This window comes from Rutilus rutilus (assembly GCF_951802725.1).
Source record: "Rutilus rutilus genome assembly, chromosome: 12".
Taxonomy (NCBI): domain Eukaryota; kingdom Metazoa; phylum Chordata; class Actinopteri; order Cypriniformes; family Leuciscidae; genus Rutilus; species Rutilus rutilus.
In genome coordinates, this window is record NC_140217.1 from 30,028,252 (window position 1) to 30,050,672 (window position 22,421).

Below are 22,421 nucleotides of genomic sequence, written 5' to 3' on the forward strand. Positions count from 1 at the left end.
GGACCTTACTCTGTCAATATGTCACATGAAACAGCTTTCATTTTGTGTTTGTTTAATTTCAGTAACAGGCTGAACCCTGGTGTGTTCAATACAGATTCTCCTGTAAGTGCCCTGGTGTGTTCAGTTCACTTGTAAGTGTGGCTGACAACACCAAAGGCTTTAGGAATTTCAATTTAGAATATCCTCGACCCCAGTCTGCCTTTAAAAGGTATTGTTCTTCAACATCCCAGCTTGAATAGCCCCTTTTTGTATCAAGGCAGAGCTTTTTCAAATGTTTAAAGGTGTTTGAATGTGGAATAGTTGCTTGTTGACTTATGCTGATTTGATGGGTTGTTTTTTTATTCACTTATGTTTTTGTCTGTGTGTCTGGACTGAAGATTACAAAGTATATCATTTTAAAATATTTTTTGGTTAGGGCTGGATACACCTCAGAAGTTTTCTACGATATTATAAGCAGTGATGCAATGAAAATACAGTACAGTACATGACAGTAAAGACATTTATTATTTGTGACCCTGGATCACAAAACCAGTCACAAGTAGCACGGGTATATTTGTGACAATAGCCAACAATACATTTTATGGGTCAAAATTATAGATTTTTCTTTTATGCCAAAAATCATTAGGATATTAAGTAAAGATTATGTTCCATGAAGATATTTTGTAAATTTCCTACCGTAAATAAAAAAATTGTGAGTGAATACAGCACAATCGTGAACATAAATGGACAACTTTAAAGGCGATTTTCTCAATGTTTCGATTTTTTTATACCCTCAGATTACAGATTTTCAAATAGTTGTATCTCGGCCAAATATTGTCCTATCCTAACAAACCATACATCAATGGGAAGCTTATTTATGTACCTTTGATGTGATGTATAAATCTCAATTTCAAAAACAGGTGACTGGTTTTGTGGTCCGGGGTCACATTTTACAAAAGATTTATATCTCAAATAAATGCTGTTCCGTTTTCTTTCTTTCATTCAAAGGATTCTGAACAAATGTATCAAGGTTTCACAAAAATATTCAGCAGCATAACACTGATAATAATTATGAATTAGAAATGTTGCTTAAGTGCCAAATCAGCATAGTGGAATATGATTTCTGAAGGATCATGTGACACTGTTGAAAATTCAGCTTCGCCATCACAGGAATAAATTGCATTTTAACATACAAAATAAAATAGAACACAAACATTTTAATTTGTAATGCTATTTCACAAATTTACTTTTTTTTTATCAAATGTGGCCTTGGTGAGCATAAAAGACTTCTTTCAAAGACATTAAAATACTGACTCCAAACCGGTAGTGTATATAAGTATATACACTAAAACTACATGGCCGAAGATAAACCCCTATTGGTCAACCATGAGCTGTTTCCAGAACAGTGTGTATAGCCTGCAAGTAAGGGCTAACAGGGCCATACTAACCAAATCTTGACCCCTCAGTGGAGTCAGGAGTCATTTCTATTTCACCAAAGTAAATGTTGCTCAACTGTTGACATTTAGACTGTTAAACGGCAGGTGTAACTGTATGTGATGTGTGTGATAGATTGTTGGAGGTAATATAGTGACAGAATTGCACAACTGCCTCATCCAGCCATGTTTAGTCCAAACCTGTTAACTCTTGCCATTAGTCATTGAGTCACAGGAAAACATGTCCTGATTGACTGACATATCCACGGCTTTTCTTACGCCCCTGTTGACTGTGACAAGGCCTGATTGTGTGGCATAGTGTATAAATAGCCAGCTGCCATGGCAATGAGGCTCGCACTTGCAGAGTGTCAGGTGGGCAGGCGGTGTGTGCGCATGTGTGTGTGTTGAACGTTTAATTGTGGTACCTCATTAGCTAGACTGACATGCCAGAGACAGACATGAAACACATCAAGATTTGAGTTAGTATGTGTGTTAATGAAACCAAGAAGAACAAAGTCAATGGAGTGGATGTGATTCGAATGTCTTGCCGTCACATTGTATGACAAAAGTAACAGTCCCAGAAGTTCAGTAGTGACATGGGTAGACATTACAGAAGAATTTGTGGATTCCCCACAGCATTGAAACGCATAGACTGAGACAGCGCAGCTACACTGAGATGCACTCCAGATTTTTACCCAAGAGGCTTTTTCTTTTTTTCCTGCTTTCCCATGGTTTCCTCTGAATATCTTCATTGTTTTTTTTTTGTTTTTTTTTTGCTCAAGCTCTAAAAGAATCACTCTTTACTGTGACAGGTTGTAGTATAATCATATCATACCCTGAAGTTTGTTCTTGAAAGTTACACCAATGTTTCTTGTTCAGTACAATTAAAGCTCTGAGACATTTCTGTTAATTCAACTGTGTTGGGTTATGGTCTAACAATACACAACTTTGTTCATTAAAGTTAAAGTGATGTTCGGGCTTCAAAACAAGCTCTAAATTACAGTGGGTAGTAACTAAATTGAGGATTTGTCGTGTAAAGTTGTCTAAATCATTATTTTAGTGGTGGGACTACTGTTTTAGGTAGATAAGAAACTGGATATGTGGGTGACTTTAAGCATAGCAGTTATGTCACGTCCCTTCACACCGTTGTAAAAGTTGAATGATTGCTCAGACGAGGCTGGTAAGTGATTCAGTCACAATAGTCACATCTTATCATGTATATGTCATGTAATGTAAAGTCTGGATATATTTAATACAGTATTTTCAAGTTTATTTATGTCCCATAGACTTTCAATGGAAATGCATTCCAGTGAAAACACAGCACAATCTTTATTTGTTTTGGACAATTATTTTATAGCTTAACTTGTAATGAAACCTGGATTGTTCTTCCTTTTACCTTTATGGTTCTAAAAATCTGTAAAACATTCTGTAACTCAAATGTATTACATAAAATGCAGACACAGCTTCAGATTGAAATATGATCCATGCGCTGTCTATTAAGGTCTACTTTTCAATGTTGTGCTCTTGATGTCAGTGCATGCAGCTGTATTCTGTCTTCAGACCGGAAGTGGCAGGGCTGTTAAAGACTAAAAGCTCTCATGCTCTCCTGTCAGTGGGGTAAAGTCAGTGCCTTGAGTAAAAAAAAGATTTGCTTTATGTGCATTACATTTTACTGTACCAGTGTCTGTCTCTGTCTCTCTCTCTCTGTCTGTCTGTCTCTCTCTCTCTCTCTCTCTCTCTCTCTCTCTCTCTCTCTCTCTCTCTCTCTCTGTCTTCACTTCTAAAATCAGGGTAGTGGTAACGTCATTACTCACGCAAAGACATATTTTCACTCACAGAGTTGAGTCGCAGTGCAAGAATTATGGCATGAAATATCCCATTCAAAGCTGTCTGTCAGCAAGATTGCTTGGGAAAGGGAAAAAATTGTTGAAAATATTACACTCTTCCATAAAAATGAATTAAATACAATTTGCATCTAACGGACCGTGCTGCTTACACAGCCTCTCGAGGAGGGCCCAGCACAGGCGGCATTAAATTACCCTGTCAAAATGTGCTGTTAGCAAGCAGAATATTTCTCAGAAATCAAAAGCATTCAGACATAATCAATATACTGCTGCTGTTCTGTGTTCAATCAGGGGGTGAATCTCACAAAACCTGTCAAGAGTATGTCCCAGTCACATTTCACACAGAAATAAAATTAGGCCTATATATTTTTGTATTTATTTGTGTGTGTGTGTGTGTGTGTGTGTGTGTGTGTGTGTGTGTGTGTGTATGTATATGTATATATATATATATATATATATATATATATGTATGTACATGTATATGTATGTATATATAATTTTTGGACGATTTAAAAAAAAGAAAGTTTTTTCCCTAAAAAAAAATCAGATTCTCATTCATATTTTTAATATTACGTTTAATATTTGCTGATTTCAATAGAAAAACAAATGTATTTATGGTTACACTTTATTTTAAGGTGTCCTTGTTAAAGTGTAATTATGCATCTAAGTACTGAGTAATATTAATTAACTACATGTACTTACTATAGGGTTCAGTTAGGGTTAGTTGCATGTAATTATGCATAGTTTATAGTTATAACTAGAGTAACTATGTAACGTGTAACAATGACACTGCAAAATAATGTGTTACCGTATTTTTTTTATTATTATTTTAAAGAAATTTAAAGAACCCCACCAGGACAAATGACCAAAAAATTAAAATAGAAATAGAAACAATATATCTGTACTCACTATGAGAATCTGGGGGGGGAATGTGTTTAATGTTCATGAAAATAATGTCCAAATGCAAAACATCTTCATTTCAAGACTTTATTTATTATGGAACATGTATCTTGTACATATTTTTACTTAGGGTTAAATGTGACCTAGACATGCTTTCTTGAGATTCAAAGACCCGTCAAATTGCTTATGGAGGCATTTAAAAGAATATCGTAAATCTCTCTCTTTCTCTTTCTCCTTGAGGGGTAGTCTTTGCCTTTCTTGACAACATCTGAAGTCAGGGAACATTTCATAAGTGCTACTGACGCACAGGACTGACATTCTCATCCGTGCACAAACACGAATGAAACATATTCAGTGTGATAGTGCTGCATGGATACACAGCAGATGATCGCTCTGGCACAATGTGTGTGGCAAGTATAAGTGGTTGCCCTGGAAACCAATATCATCTTTAGTATGGATTTGAAGATGTTTGTGGTACTTACCCAGGTGAAGAGGGAGGTGGGGGTGGTTTTATGAAATTACAGGGGTTTTTTTTAAGCGTATTGCCTGAAAATGTAATTATATCTACAAAAAGCTCCATCATACCTGCTGCTCTCTGGTCAAGCTTTGTGTAGAAAACTGTCAGATGAATAAGTTGATCTGTGTGGCATATTTAAAAATAAAAAGATTTCAGAAGCACTACGATGATCCATTATGATGAATGCTGGTGGTTTCCTTTAATTTAATGCAGCTGTAACCTGATGGCTGAGTTTGGTCAAAGAGCTTTCAAGGTGAAAGTAAGAGAAGGAAAGGCACAGAAAGTGAAGAATGCACCGGAAAGCCTCAGAAACGCACAAGGTATCGGGCCAGAGCTCAGCAAGCCTGTGTGGGCGTTCTGCAGAGAGGGAGCGTCGTCAAGGAGACTGGAATTATTAATATATTTAGTCTTTTGTTTGTGCTCGCCCCCTTTATTTTTAGCTTGATAGTCAGCTTTGTGGCCTGTAATTGTTCAATCAGGCGTAATATCAGTGTATAGAAGTGTTAACTCTGAACTTCACTAAGTGCCTATTATCTCCACCTTTAGGATAAATAGGTGTGCTCCGGGAACCATTTCCTTCCAGCGACTGGTATGTGTCATATGACCTGAAGGCAAATGGAGCATGTTGCGGTCTAAGTGCCCTCTAAAAACAGTTTGCGTGGACCGCAAGGTGACATCCAGGGGTTCTCCGCTTCAATTATAGATGGAGTTAAGAGGACATTCCACTGTTTAAATCACGGCAAAATGTCCTGTTGGATACTTTGGAGCTCCTGTTGAAAGTCTCATTGACACACTGCAAAGCTCCTGGGCTTATCCCTGCCGAGCACTAGCAAGTAATGGAGAGGGCAAGCAGCAAGATCACGCTGTGACATCAGCCTCTTTAAACACCATGTTAACTACAGCCTGTTGAGTTGCAGAGCTCTCTCCTCTCTCTGGAATTCGTCCGCTGTTACCAGGAAGTTTTCTTTTTTTCTGTGCGCTTTACAGATGGTTGTCTTTCTTCAATGCTGTTGTTTGCATGGGAGGAAGCACGTTGATGTCAGGAGGAAAATCAATATCATATGAAAGAAAACTGGCTCTACGACTGACCTGAACCTTGGGCTGCCAGATGTCATTTCTGAGCAGAGGATGCAAGAGTCCAACGCTTCTGGAGTCAAAAGTAGTTAAAGCCATTAGGAATTTTTCTTAAAGGGACAGTTCACCCAAAAATAAAAATTCTGTCACCATTTGCTCACCCTCACTCGATCCAAACCCGTAAGACTTTGGTTCATCTTTGGAACGCAAATGAAGATATTTTTAATGAAATCTTAGCTATTTCTGTCCCTCCTTTGACATCTACGCAACTGACACTTTGACGCTTTAAAAAGTTCATAAAGAGATCGTAAAACTAATCCATATGAATTGAGGGGTATAGTCCAAACTTTCTGAAGAGACACGATTGATTTATACGCTGAACAGATTGAGTTTAGGCTTTTATTAAGGCACATATAAACATACAATGAGGTTCATTCTCGTGTGTTACAGAGAAGGTTTCAGCTTTCACAAGAGGTTTGTTCTCCCGCGTCAAGCAGGTTCGATTGAGCTTTTATGTTCGCTGATCAATGTTTATATGTGAATAAAAACCTAAATTCAGTGTTCATCACATAAAGTGATCGTGTCTCTTCAGAAAATTTGAACTAAACCGCTCAATTCATATAGATTAGTTTTACGATCTCTTTATGAACTTTTTGAAGCGTCAAAGTAGTAGTTATGTAGCTGTAAATGGAGGGACAGAAAAGTCTCAGATTTCATCAAAAAGATCAAAAATAAATGTACTCACCGTCATTTTACTTTCCAATCCTTGTTCTTTGGAACACAAAAGAAGATATTATGAAAAATTTCTCAGTGGTGTCCATACAGTGAAAGTCAATGGTGTCCAATGTTGCATAATGTATATATTTAACTCCACATTGGTATATGTAACTACACTGATTTAGGCCTCGTGGCAAGTGTAAGCTGTAAGCACTAAAAAGAAACAACTCATTAGTCATTCATGAATCAGACTACACTGGCTGCACTGTATGCTTTTGATTCACTAACAAGAACCAGTTCATAAGAGTCATTCATTCTGTATGACCAGCACAACATAAACAATGTCTTGAGTGTACCTGTAAATTCATTCATTTTGTTAAGTACCAATCAGAAATGAACATTAAGCTAGGATAGGAGAAAGTTCATCTTTAAATGCGACAATTGTTTGCTTATTTATTCACATAACAATCTTTTAAACTTTTCTATTTATTACATCTAGCAAGTTAAATACCCACACTACGGATCAGTGAAGTTTTCACGCTGACACTGCACAGAGGAATCTCTCTTATTGCTGTTTTTCTGGTATTCCCAGCAGACGTGGTGGTGGTAGGTTGACGTAAATGCTCTCTGACTGGCATGCTGAAAGCTCGTCTTTGTGTGAGAGCACACACTCCTCACCCAGCTGATGACACTATCACCTCAGCCTCTCAGAGGGTCTCATTTATTGACAGGATTTTTCTTTCCTTTTCTATGATTGATCCTGCTCTTCACAAACTTGTGTTTTCAAATACAATGTAGGGTGTAAATATGGCGAAAAGTGTCGTTTCTATGCCATAAGTCACTCCAGATTGTATACATTGTTAATAATAATAATAATTAATAATAATAATATTAGTATTATAAATATATATCATTTATAGTTTTGTAAATATTAAGTGTAAATAATATTATTATATGTATACTTAAGTTAACTTATTAGTATTATTATTTAATGTACATTTTCCAGCCTTGTAACTGTAATCTGAATCTAGCAGGGGTAAATCTATGTCTCAGTTCTTTTGTGAGTACCCATGTGTTTGATGTCAGCCCCTAGATTACTAGATTGTCAGTTTCAGATTTGAAATAATGTCTCTCTGTTTGTTTCTCTTGCCTTTCATCTGTTATTTTTATCTGTGGGACAGGGGAAGTAGTGTATATGTCAGAATGTGGTGTCACTTTATCATGAGGGAATCCCTCTCAGTGGAGAACAACAACAATGATTTACTGTGGAGTCATAGCCTGAGATGTAGCAAGCAGCATCTTAAGATGCCTTTATTTTTAGCTGTTTTCTTTCTTGCAGCTTGAATCTACTACTATAAAATTTTGCCTAGTAATGAATGATTGATGCCTTATGTTTTGTGTGACCACTGCAGCACAGTTCCCCAGATATCTTAAGTATCAAATCGCTCAGCTGGCACGACAGCATCTGTTTACTCCATTATTAAACATACATGAAAACGACACTGGTTTTACAATTTTCAGTGCACTTCTTGCTTGTCTGGATCACGGTTGACTAATGCACTGTGTGTGTTATAGTACATGATTATAATCATTCATAACTAAACATTATGCTTGTGTAATTTGTGATGGTAGTGTCTCTGAGCAGATGCTATTGTATGGAAAATAGTTAAGAAAACATTACCAGACACAAATGGCCCTACACACAGGTATTTGAGAGATGAGCATCCTCTGCTTCATCTCCGGCTAGACAATTTACTAAGTACATTTGTTTAATGTTGGGAAAACTGTGCAGAAAACATAACAGAAAGTGAACAGAGGTGAAGCTACCAAATACTTAATTAGCAAATATATTCTGGCTAGCTGCACAAGCTATTTGGCAAAATTTTGTTATATATATATATATATATATATATATATATATATATATTTGCAGTCACACTACCTTTCAAAAGGTTCGGGTCAGTATGATTTTTTTTTTTTTTTTTTTGAAGGAAGTCACTCATGCCCAAGGTGTAATTTATTTGATCAAAAATACAGTAATTTTTTTTTTTTTTTTTTTACGTCATTTATTCTTGTGATGGCAAAGCTGAATTTTCAGCATCATTACTCCAGTCTTCAGTGTCACATGATCCTTCAGAAATCATTCTAATATGCTGATTTGGAGCTCAAGATTTATTTTTGCTGATTAATATTTTTGTGGTAAACATGGTAAACGACGTGATTCCAATTTAATGCATCGTTGCTGAATAAGAGTATATATTTCTTTGGGAGGAAAAATCTTATTGACACCAAAATATTTGAATGGTGTATATGAACTTATATTGTTTGTTGCTTCTAACGTATATTACTTTTCAACCCAAAATGAAAATTCTGTCTTAATTTTACTTTAAACACCCTATTGCTGTCCAGGCCTATATGACTCTTGCTTCTGCAGAACACACACACATAATTTTGATTCATATTTTTGAACATTGACTCTCATTGCACAAACAAAAGAAAACAAAAAGAAAATCTTACTTTTGAATTTCAAAAAAGGAAAGAAAGTCATACAGGTTCAAATGATATGAAGGTGAGTAAATGATGACGGAATTTTCATTTTCAGCAAACTATACCTTTAAATCTTCACTACTGTGTTTCTACTACCCAACATTGACTGGGTTAAGAACTTCGAAGCATTCTTAATACTAATTAGCATTAGTATTACTTTTGGTAATGTAGGGTATAATTTATTGTGAAAATGATTTGTATCCATCAGTGTCATTTAGGGGATTAATTAAAACAAAAGCCTTACAGAAAGGCATGAAGGGAGAAAGGAGGAGAATAAGAAGAAGGATAGGGCTGGAAAGAATGGAAGACGGAGAGAGAGAGGGAATCACAGACATTAGTAATCATAAAGAAGGTGTCCCTGTCATGTCGTCCCCCTCATCTCGTTAGCTAATGAACTCGGCTTACACGCTCCCTTGCACAGCCTCTGCTCAGCTGGCACAGTCTGAAGGCAGCCCCAGGGACCATAGCCCGGTTCTAACATATGTTTCTAAGTGAATTACTTCTTATTACATCAACAGGTTGTGCACATTGCGGTGGACAGCATGTCAGGTCTTCATTTTACCCATGAGTACCTAATAGCAGACACACAAAGTACACACACACACACATCCGTGCTTCCTACTGGATTTCAGAGGTTCAAATTTGACCCAGGGGACAAATAAGATCCATACATTTTGTGATTTCAGCCCTTTTAAAATTCATTGAGTTTCAGAGGCGGCCCAAATAAGGCCTATCATGCCAATGCTTTAGTTTGATTGAATTTCTATACTGTGAATCGCTGAGGTCATATAGTATAGCTCTACGAGCTGATGTCGAGTGGACTATTGAGACTATATGGAAATGGTAATGTAAATCCGTAGCCCGCGCAGCACACACCAGACTGCCTCGCAGAGATGGCCACGCAGCGTCTGCGTGGCAGACAGACTTGAAAGATGGAAGCCGAAGGCAGCTTGTTTTCAATCCAACTTTGACGCTTCTATAAATATTACTCAGACAACCGAAAATCTATTTGCTGAAGGCCACAGCCTTTAGATTTCTGTTTCTGACCTTGACACTTTTGACTCTTCAGGAAAAACAGAGTGTGTGAGCTCTGTTCCAAAATCGAGGGTGAATTCCGAACGGCATTTTTGCGTCCTTTAGGGACACTACGAGAAGGGGACACAACTTGAAGGGTCATTCCAGAACAAAAGTGAGCGGCTGAATGCTTTCTCAAAAGGCCTTTTTACAAGACTGTTAACTAAGGGTACATACGATGTTCACTTTGAAGAAGTAATTTTGTCATTTATGATCACATGGTCCTTAATACATCACGTGTATCCTCACGATTTATTGTGAAAATGTAGGTAATTCTTTTTCTTTTTCTTTTTCTTTTCTTTTTTGTGGTTACCTAGTGCCACATGAAGAGAGTTCACAAATGGGAATGAATTGAAGACACAAAGAGGCAATATTTGACATAATATATTGTTTTATATATTTTGAGCACCTATCTATCTTCTTAACATATTGCTTTAGGTTTATTAACACAATTGTTTATTACACTGAATTTTTTGTTGTTGTTCTGTTCTTTCTATACAAATTGCAATTTAAATTGTATGGCTGATTTGGCTAAATGCTGTGGGTGCTTTATTTATAATCATTTTGTTTGATAAAACAAACTGCTAATGTTTCTCTTTGACTTTTCTACAGGACTACACATTGACCATGTATTTCCAGCAGTATTGGAGGGACAAGCGGCTAGCGTATTCTGGAATCCCTCTCAATCTTACTCTAGACAACCGGGTAGCTGACCAACTCTGGGTTCCTGACACGTATTTCCTAAATGACAAGAAGTCTTTCGTCCACGGTGTCACGGTGAAGAACCGCATGATCCGCTTGCACCCAGATGGCACAGTTCTTTATGGATTAAGGTGAGAACTAACTGATCACATAACCAGGGCCTCAAACAGGATGTCATGTCATCTCTTGGAATATCTGATGTCCAGGTTTTTCCTAATACCATTCAGTCATCATTAGAACACATTAGAACAAACTGATTATTCAGTCAATAATTTAAGAAGGTCCAGACTTTAAAGCTCTTGATTCTATGTTGTACTTCAAAACTGACCACAATAAATACAATAAAACGTGATCAATTCTAGTCAAAAAGCTTTCTAATTCATGTTGGTGCAATATGATGTTTTCTCCTCTTCATCAGTCTTTTTAATTTATGTGGCGGTTTTAGATCATGTTTGACTTTCTCCATAGCGTTTTAAAGTGGTAAATTCTCAATAGAATTATAATGGGTTGCACATTTTATCATTAGCTGTAATGTATATACACACAATATATGGTGATTCTCGCGTCACTCATGCAAAATTATATAATTGGGCTTCAGTCATGTTGTGCAGATAATTGGTCCATTTAAGTTGTACGGGAGCAAATGAAAATGAGCAAAATTGTTATTTTAGTATTGTTTGCTTGTCTTGGCTGTACATTTCCTTTTTTTTTTATTGTCAGGATTTGATCACTAGATATAGTATGTCAAATATACATACAACCATCTTAAATTACAATAAAATGCTTAAAAAGTACAATTCATTTAACTATATTTTAATATATTAATTAACTTTTTTTTTATCCAAAATGGTCATTCAAAATGTTTTTCACAGACTATTCACATAATTTGTATGTATTTGATGTTTTAACTAATGAGGGAAGAGTATGACAGTATGTCTTTTCAGCAAACAAACAGATCATGAGAGCGTGCCCTTTTTTGGCCAGTGCACTCGTCAACTAAATTGCCTAAGTGCTAATGTGTGCCTTTATCTTGTTAAATCCCTTCAGTGTTATCAGAGTCTGATGAGCTGCATTGCTCTTTCCCCTGCGGAAGAGCAGGGGTATGCCTTCATCCTCTGTACCAGCTGGAGTGCACTATGAGCCAGTTACCGTAGCCTAATTTAGCTTTTCGTTTTGTTCCAAATGAGATCCTGTGGACTAATGCAGCCATATGCTAATGAATGGTGCTTGCTTATAAAGTTTATTGAACCATTTCCGTCCTTTTGTGATTTATCTCCTTGCGCTCAAATGTAACATCAGCAATCCATTGAACATCATTTTACAGTTCATCTAGGGAGTTCCCTGGCTATATAATGCACATTTTGTAGTTTGACGAAGCGATAGTGTGGATGGAGGGCTTTTATTTGTTTGCCTGAGCTGGGCGCCATTAAAGAAAGAAGAGCTTGCATATTTATGGGAAGGCATTTGAGTGTGCTCTCATTAAAACGACTCTGTAGATGGAATGAAGACACTGAGTTTCCTCTTTAATTTACCTCCTCCAGGAAGGAAGGACCTCTGAAACATAGTAACAACCCAATCTAAAGCAATGTTATGTGCTCATATGTCAAAATACTTATTTGTGGTGATGCTTAAATTTAAATCGAGGGAGAGCATGCAATACAGAGACCAAAAAAAAAGTGGAATGACTGCTTTAATATGTTGTTGGAATATTTTACTGGAGAGATAAAAATGTGTAAACAGTTAAATTGAATGCATGGTAGAGTTATTTTAACTCTCAAACGATCTGTCCAGATTGTGTGAGCTAAAAAGTTCTGTTGTCCATTAACAATAGTGTAGCGATGCATAAAACACAGTTTAAGGTGCAGTTACAACACTTTGGCACAGTTTTGCAGACAAAAAAGGTCCACTGTCTCTTGTCAATAGTGTATCGATGAATAAACCAAACCAAGCTTTCTGTTGGTGAAGCGAAATCTGCATGGGGAAATCTTACATCCTCACCCAAAATGCCCAGTCGCATGTTGAAATAACTGAATGACTGATGATTTCGCCTTACAAAAATTGTATAAAAGAAATGAAACGTCCCTGCCATAGAGGACCTTGGTGAGACCCTGCATTTAAGATAAAATTAGAAGGATTGAACATGATCTTCCTCTTATGATATGCTTATTTCAATTGTTACCAGGAAGTTAAATCGATACCTGGACTGTATTGTTACCTGGATGAGAAACCAAACCTCACTTAAAATGTTCATGGATATTGATTCACAAAGAACATTTATCATCACATTTTAGTCTAAGCTCACACTTGTAGCAAAGTGACATGATGAATGGGATATTTTATTAGATTAAATATGGGCTTTCCTTGAGCTTGCTTGGCAACTTGAAGTACCACTAATCAGTAGCCACTTTAATGGGACAAAAAAACGCATTTTCATATATTCAAGTCTGCACTATTTGTTCATGTCCACTGATGCATATGCATGCTCTGTTCTATATTTGGTTCAAAAGCCTTTTGAAGGGCAGGAGGAGCCATATTTTAATTTGTTCTATCTTGCTCGTCCTGTTTACAAAGATATACACAAAAGTTTTGCAGTGTTGTTGAGCAAGTGTGGTACATGCTATATAATACCGTAGAAGAGCTGTGAGCACCTGAATGTATAGAATTGTGGCTTAGATTTTCCTGTAACCTTTGTGTGTGTGTTTGTGTTTGTGTGTTTCTAGAATCACCACCACTGCCGCTTGCATGATGGATCTGAGAAGGTATCCATTAGATGAACAGAACTGCACTCTGGAGATAGAGAGTTGTAAGTGTTCTCTCTTTTCACTCATTTACACACACCCTGCTGCAAAGACCAGCATACATTACCATGCTGTTCCTAGCTGGTTTATACTAGTCATTGCTAGTTTGGTGCTTTTCTCACTGGCGAGCAAGCATAGTCATAAATAAAAAATAAAATAAAATTGACAGTATTACCGAATATAATGTATATTTCTGCTGTAGTGCCTAAAATTATAATAATAATAAATGTTTACCCTTTTACAATTTAACTTCTTTTCAGGTTTTGAATAGATCATATCCTTTATACCATATTCTACCGTTTAAAAGTTTGGGGTCAGTACGATTTTTTAATGTTCAGTAAAGAAGTCTATTCTGCTCATCAAGGCATTTATTTGATCAGAAATACAGTAAAACACTACTATTGTGAAATATTATTACAAGTTAAAATAACGGTTTTCTTTTTGTAATATATTTTAACATGTAATTTATTCCTGTGATAGCAAAGCTAAGCAGCCATTAAAAAAATCATTCTAATATGATGATTTGCTGCTCAAGAAACCTTTCTAATCAATGTTGAAAATAGTTGCCCGGCTTAATAATTTTGTTATAATTTTTCAGGATTCTTTGATGAATAGAAAGTTCAAAAGAACAGCATTTATTTGAAATATAAATCTTTTGTGACGTTATAAATGTCTTTACTGTCACTTGATCAATTCAATGCTTCCTAATATTTTAAACATAGTGTAGCTTAAAATCAAACATTTTTTGTATGATTATTAGGTTGTTTTTGCTGAATATGTTATTTTAGCAGGCTAATTATTTTGAACTGAATGCAAAATGAAGTTTTAGCTTACCTTGTTAATCAGTGAAAACACAAAAAAAATTGATATATTTTATTGTTTTATCCTTATTACTTATTTTTATGATTAAGACTATATAATAGGATTTTCGACTCCAATCTATAATCTTGCATGACACCTATGATTGTCAGTCAACTTCTTTTGACAGAAGCATTGTGTTTTGTTTATGCTCTTTAATCTGCATTAAAACAATCAACTCTCTCTGGACCATCACTTTTATTTGCATCACTTCTTTAACATCTAGTTATTCAGTTTAGTAATAACCAAACTTTCAGTTTAGAAACCAAACTTTAAGTGTACGCAGTGCTTCATGTATGCTAATAAAACCACCGAGCTCATTATGGTTTACAAACACAGCAATGCTGGTATGAAATGGAACGGTCTGTGTCACAGTGGGAAGTCTGACCCCTAACAGCTCCCTACACAAAACAGATACTCATATTCATGATTATGCTAACAATGCACTTGTGCTGCCTTTTTCAGCATATGTTACACATACCAATTATGGAAAAGAAACCCGCAAAAGGCCGCATTTCCAGGGACCGCATCCTTATAATTGTAAATGAGGGAAATGTAGTTTTTTTGAAAAGAACAAGCATTGTTTATTCAACATAATTTGGACAGAGTTGCTGTGATTAGTGAGATGAAGGAAAGGGACCAACATTCAGTTAAAGAGTGATGTATAAAAATATAACATAACATAACAACATAATGTAATATATTAAGCTCAGTAAATCTCTCACCAGAACATGACATGTGATCTGATATTTACTTTGGTCCAGTAATTTATATTTTACTCCTTGACAAATTTGATTTATGTTTTTCCTGTAGATGGATACACAACGGATGACATCGAGTTTTACTGGAAGGGAGGAGAAAACGCAGTTACTGGTGTGGCACGTATCGAGCTCCCACAGTTCTCCATCGTGGACTACAAACTTGTGTCTAGAAATGTTGTCTTTTCCACAGGTAAAGTAGCAAAACAGGTTGAAATTATAAACAGTAAGACAAAACCCCTTTGTATAAAACCATTTCCATTTAAATATTATTCTTTGCACCAGACTTCACTTTTAGTCTTGCTGTCAAGCTTTTTTCATCATCTTTGAAGGTGACTATTATTTGTCCGCTTACATGACCTTATATTTACGTCCTTGAGGTCATGACCCCTTAAGATGCAGATGGATTTTTTTGTAAACTTCACCTTTATATTAATACAAGTTGATTATCTTGTGCTTAAAATATTACAAAAAATGTCTAGAACATAACCTGAATACAAAAAGTGAACTCAATGTATCTACTCCTGTGCATCCTGGCAGGAATTTTATTGTGCTGCAAAATGTGGCTGAGTCTAGCACTTATTTTTATTATTTGTGCAAGGCATACTTGTTTGCATCAGGATAGTCAGTAAAGGGGTCCCTGAATCATTTGTTATAGTTCTTGCTACATAGTCAATAACAATATAATTGATTAAATACTGAAATAGTGAAATGTGTTGTTTTAAGAGTGTAATTTGCAAGTCATGTAATTACGCAGGTGAGAAAGTATATAGCTTATATCTGAGATATGGGAGATTTCTAAATCTAAGGAAGTTTTAAACCAAAAGTCTGAAGTCTATCTGTATAAAACATGCCATTAGTCTAGAACAGTGGTTCCCAATTCCAGTCCTCGTGACCCACTGCTCTGCACATTTTGTATGTCTCCCTTATTTAACACACCTGAACCAGATCATCAGCTCATTAGGAGAGACTCCATGAACTGAACTGAGTGTGTCAGATAAGAGAGACCTACAAAATGTGCAGAGCAGTGGGTCACGAGGACTGGTCTAGAATAACAGTGCTTGGAAAAAAAAAGTAATCTCTGATCAAAAAGTTAATTTACAGCACAGAAAAATGATGAACACTACATATCATATATATATATATTTTTTTAAGTTTAAGTTTTCTCTGGTTGTCCTGTTTTCTGCCCGCACCCTCATGAGATTGATATTCCCATGTACCGCTTTTGAAAATCTGCCTAATTGGGGCCTGTGCATCAAATATATTTATTCCTCATGATAGAACAGACCAGTAATAATGAAGGAGCAATTACCACTCTATTTCCTCAAGCTTCTAAAGAAAAGAGCAGAGATGGAAGGGGGGAGAAAGTGAGAGATGGAGTCAGAGAGGGAAAAACAGCCACTTTATACAAACCATCACATATTCATGAGGTAGAAGACCCATTGCATAAATTATTCTCTTCTAAAACTTAGGCATTTATAGAGGCAGCGTTGCAATGATTATTCCCCACCCTGAATTAATTATACATAGAAAGAGACTGGCTATCCTCTGCACATAGTGAAAAGGATTATGGGAATCATGAAGTTGCGATTGAAGAGGATGTGACTATATTGCTGATGCCATGATGAGCTTTTTCTAGGAGGGAAAAAAACACTTTGGGTCAAAATTGTGTCAAAACTGACCCAGGCTAACCAGCCAAACCTTGACCTAGAAGGGATAGTTCACCCAAAAAAGAAAATTCTGTCATCAATTACTCACTCTCATGTCATTCCAAACCCATAAGACTTGCGTGCATCTACAAAACACAAATGAAGATATTTTTAATGAAATCTGAGAGATCTCTGTCCCTGAATATAAAGTATTTTCATCCAAACCCCTTGACCGAGGCTTGACATAAAATTTTTCCTCACCAGCCACTGTGGTTAATGTATTTCCAAAGTTACTAACCAATCAGCATTTTCACTGGCCACAATTTTGACATTGATAGCATGGGGGGGAAATTATGTGCAATACGCACAATCCCACGCCGAAATTCAAGCCCTGTAACACCAACCATATTCATCGAGAGCACATGAAACGAGTGAGTGAGCGGAGGCGGGTTTGTGTGTCAACTTGCTGTCAGAGAGATGAGAGATCGAGAAAGCGCAACTGGTATCGTGCATCTATTCTGCGGAAAATTAGTATTGGAAGCGTTTATAGATATTTCAGTGCCAATATGTATCGACAAAATGATATTTTGACAACACTATAAATTGCACTTAGTTTATTATTTCAGATATTTTCAGATATTTAAAAAAAAAAATCTATATATTGTATATAAAACTCAGCCTGCCAAAGTGGCTAGTAGGAGTGACTGTGTTACACGCCACTGCTGAAATCCACCCGCATTTGGCGGGTTGGCAGGTGTTAATGTCAAGCCCTGCCCTTTACGGATCAAAACGTTCATAAAGAGATTGTAAAATAAATCCATATGAATTCAAGTCTTCTGAAGAGCACGATCACTTTATATGAACAGATTTAATTTAGGCTTTTATAAACATTGATCAGCAAATGTACGTAGTGCACTCAAGTATGGTAAACGGAAGCTCAACCGTACTTGACGCACAAGAACAAACTTTCTTGGTTCTTGTTGAAGCTCAAAAATGCTGGCGTGACGCAATGAACCTCATTGGTTCTCACGCGTAAAACAAGCATCCTTGAGCATATACAATCGTGTATACGTTCATGTATTAAGTCTGTTCATTATTTAAAGCGATCGTGTCTTTTCAGAAGACTTGGATTAAAATCCTTGATTCATATGGATTTATTTTACGATACATTTTTGGAGCGGCAGAGTTTTGGGTGAATAGAAATCTCTCATATTTTATTAAAAATATATTTATTTGTGTTCCGAAGATGAACAGAAGTCTTACGGGTTTGGAACAACATGAGAGAGTAATTTTTGAGTGAACTAACCCTTTAACATATCCATCTTAACATAGTAACAATAATTACACAGTAATTAACCAACAGTGTGAGTTTAGGGGCGGGACTATCTGTTTCTCTGACCAATAGAAGATGAGAGGAATGTTGATGTTTGTACATATCTTATGTACAAACAAAACCTTTCCACACAGATCACACAAGTAATTAGTCTGAAGTGTGTAGGTAGTTCATCACGTAGGTTACTTATTTTTATAGACTGTAATGTGAGTACAGGTTGCGTAATGTGCATCTGTAGGTTGTGTTATATGTGTGTAGGATGTGTGATTTATTCATAGGTTGTGTGCATGTTTGGGTGTGCGTATGTGTATCTAGGCTTAATGCTTGTTATTTGCATTTTTTTCACCTCCATAAATAACTACGCAGAGATACATAGTTCAGATCACTCTTGCTTAATTTTGCATCATGTCAGTATTATAAGGCACCGTTTCACCATGACATGTAGATACCAACACCTTCTGTTCTTTGGACTGATGACGGAGTTGAAAATGGTTGAACAGTTGAACTCTACATTGAACATGGATTCGAATTGTCAATAGTGTAGTGAAGTATTAAAGCACAGCTCACACAGAAGTTACTTTTAAACCAAGCAGCAGTCTGTGAGGTTCCCATTGCAAAATCTGCGTGGGGAAAGTTCTCAATAGTGTGAATTTCTATTGAAATTACTGGATTTTGTCACATATCTTGACAAGCAAATTTTCCTGGGGCTTGGGCCATAAAATGACACTTAATATTACAAAAATACTCCAGAAATTATAAATATGAGGGCAAAGTTGCCTTTGTATGAAGTTTTTATTTTCTATTTGTTGATTTAAATTTTATCTGTAAGCGTAAAATATAGTTTGTGTTTATATATTGATATGACATTATTTGAAGTATGAATCGAATTGAATATGAACGTGTTTGACAGATGATATAAGTAGTTAGACTAAATATGCCCTTATAAAAACAAAATCAATTCCATGGGGTTAATATTGTAGATAGCTTCAGAACTAATAGACTTGGACTACAAGTCATAATAGTTTTGATTTCATAAGGGGCTTTAACATTTAATATTTACTCAATATTTCATTCTCTTTTTTGTCTCCTTTCACACTGTGGTGTTTGTGCTCAAGGCTAAGCTGCAACAAATCACGCTTTTTTGTTTTTTTTTTGTCCACGCTTGCTTGTTGCCATAGCAACAAAAGCTACCCGTGCTGTCAATGCTACTGATGTAAAATGTAAAGAATTGCTCCAAAGCTCTTTGAAATAAATATCCATCTTGTGTCTCCCTATTTATTTATTTTCTCAGTCTTTGCTTCTCTTTCTTTTTCGTTCTCTTAAACTATCTTTCTCATTTCTTTAACAGGTGCCTATCCTCGACTATCTTTGAGCTTCAAGCTAAAAAGAAACATTGGCTACTTCATCCTGCAGACCTACATGCCCTCAATCCTGATCACCATCCTGTCCTGGGTCTCCTTCTGGATCAACTATGATGCCTCAGCTGCCAGAGTGGCATTAGGTATGCTATTTATTCATTAGCATGTCCTGTATGCATCTGACAGGATGTATGTCCTCTGTCGTTTCCACTCTGGAAGTGCATGCTTTATTTAACAGCACATTGTTGGATGTTCCAATAACTAGAACGCCAACATTCAGTATTCTGTTTGAATTGTAACTTTTTCTATACACACTCCAGGTCTCCTCAGAGTCCTCACCCTCCCTTTGGTTTACTTTTTCTTGGATCTTGCCTCCAGACAAACACTGGCACACACACTAGCTCAGACACATACACAGACAGATATTGTAGGGGCGCATGCATCATTTAACAAGGAACAGGGTAGACCCAGGTAGCCACAAACCCATTGCTTTCGACACACTACAGCGACTGCTCACAGAGAGAGACAGTTCTCAGTGTGTGTCTTCGCTCTGATGTTGTTATTCCAGAATGAGGAGTGACACAGTTTGCCCGAAAAGCTACAGAAACTCTCCAGCTGCAGTGAGTCGCAGGACACAAAAGCTGTGTTTCAAAACCCTGCATAAACAGCCTTTTAAGGCATCTCATAGGCACTCTCCCATTGCGAAATTTTGTCCAAATTTTAAGGAATCTTTTTGCAAAAACCTGAGAATTTACTGTTTACATTGATGTAGTATAAAATATTTGTGTCTCCTGTGCGCTTCACGTAAGGAGTGCTTTATGTGTGACTGCTATATTTTTTAGTAGCGAACAGTGTGGCTTTTCAAGCTACTTTTTGAGTTGCAAAATAATATTGTAATAATTTTTCAGTAGGTTTGAAAAGTAATGATATCCATTTTTATATGTAGAATTATATACATACACTACCGTTCCAAAGTTTGGGGTCAGTACGTTTTATCTTTTTTCTTTAGAAATTAAAATTCAGCAAGAATGGATTAAATTGATCAAAAGTAAAAACTTTTACATTGTAAAAAAAAAATCCTGTTGCTCTTCATCAAAGAATCTTGAAAAAAATGTATCACGTTTCCACAAAAATATTGACTGTTTTCAACATTGATAATAATATTTAAACAAAAATCAGCATATTAGAATGATTTCAGAAGGATCATGTGGCACTGAAGACTGGATTAATGCAAAATTCAGCATTTCTCTCACAGGAATAAATTTCATTTTAAAATGTATGTATATAGAAACTAATTTAAATTGTAATAATATTTTTTTAAATCTTACCGATCCCTACTTTTGAACGGTGTATATATAGTATAATTTAATAATAACATATGTATCGCTGTGATTTGCCACGCTATCAAAATAGCTTTTATGTAGTTGACTACTTTTTATTATTTTCTTGTAGTATTGCTTACCACCTTTTACCAGAAGCTATAGCTGAACTACTTTAAGCAGATTGTTCCATTTCAGTCAGGATGCTGCCCAGAAGACAGCAGGACAGCTCACTTGGTTGTGAAACAGAGCTACTGTGAGCGCCTTTTAAACCAAATTTCAGTCTCACTGCCTCCAGCCTACTCACTGCCTGTGTGGACACCAGACTAGGGGCGAATGAGCTCAGATTTACAAAAGCTTCTACTGTAGAGTCTTTCATGCATGTACCAAATTATCATCTGTGCATTTTTAAATCACAGAGATAGATCACAGAGTGCAGTACAATATCTTTGTAATTACATGTTTAATGTGCGTGAGAGTGTGTTTGTTCATGCACCCAGGTGCAGCTCTTTGAGATGGATGTGATATGTTGGATATGGGCCTTCTTTAGGGAAATTGTCCTCATTAACCATGTTAAGCGGAGAAATGAGAACACTTTACACTGGGAGGGAAGAGTCTCCTGGGTCCCCCACACATATACCACCCATCTCACCTGCCTCTGCGCATCATTATAAGGCCCCCCACCCCCTCTGTCTATTTTGTAGCGCTCTCTCTCTCTCTCTCTCTCTCTCTCTCTTTCTTTTCTTCTTTTCTTTGTCTTTTTCTGCTGTCCTCCCACAGCCAGGCAGCCAAATGAAAACAAAGGGATCAATGTAGCTAGAAAACAATTACATTTAACTTCCATTTCAATCCCAAGGCATGCTGCAGCACAGATGAATCTCTGGCTTAAATGCCTCTGTCTCGCCACTTCCCACTGCCTCGCTGACTCCATCCATTCCCTGCATCCACATCCGGCCGGCCCCGGCCTTATATCTCGCACTGCATTACTGCAGCACACTTAAGGACTTCCTTTCATTTCAGAAAGGAAGTTATCAAATGATGCAAGAAGCAAACATATTGAATGATGTGGATGATGTTTCAATGGTGTCTTCTGATTGTTTTGCTGACGTGGACAGGCATGTAGATCTTTTCTGGGGAGATTATTGTAAGATCTCAAGATGGGTTAATGACTAAAGCACATTATGAGTTACATTTATAATACTTTTGCATTGAGTCTGGCTCCATTCTGTCATGTAACAGCTGCTTATTATGATTCATTCAATTCCCATTTGATAAAATCATGTCCCATCCTTCCTTTTGTTAAAAAAGGACATGCAATGAAGCAGCTGCCCAAAGATTTTACCAAGATGGCAACTGAGTTTACTGGCTTGCCTTAAAGGAATAGTTCTGTCATAATTTACTCACCTCATGTCATTCTAAGCCTATATGACCTTTTTATGCATGGAATTTAAAATGAGAATTTTCAATGCAGTTATAAAGAATGGATCATTTACAATGAATAGAATTAAAAAGAACCCAAATGCGCCATAAAAATATCATAACAGATCACATCATATCAGAT

At 36.5% G+C, this 22,421-nt stretch overlaps 1 protein-coding gene across 5 annotated transcripts in view; it reads left to right on the plus strand.

Moving 5' to 3' along the window:
- The window catches only part of gabrb3 (gamma-aminobutyric acid type A receptor subunit beta3), a 67,198-nt gene that overhangs the window by 32,814 nt on the left and 11,963 nt on the right, over positions 1-22,421 (plus strand). For all 5 annotated transcript variants that reach the window (XM_084424887.1, XM_084424886.1, XM_084424889.1 and 2 more), the window contains 4 exons: positions 10,698-10,918; positions 13,508-13,590; positions 15,257-15,394; positions 19,532-19,684. In XM_084424887.1, coding sequence (XP_084281013.1) covers positions 10,698-10,918; positions 13,508-13,590; positions 15,257-15,394; positions 19,532-19,684 — 595 coding nt within the window. The remainder of the gene's footprint in view (positions 1-10,697; positions 10,919-13,507; positions 13,591-15,256; positions 15,395-19,531; positions 19,685-22,421) is intronic.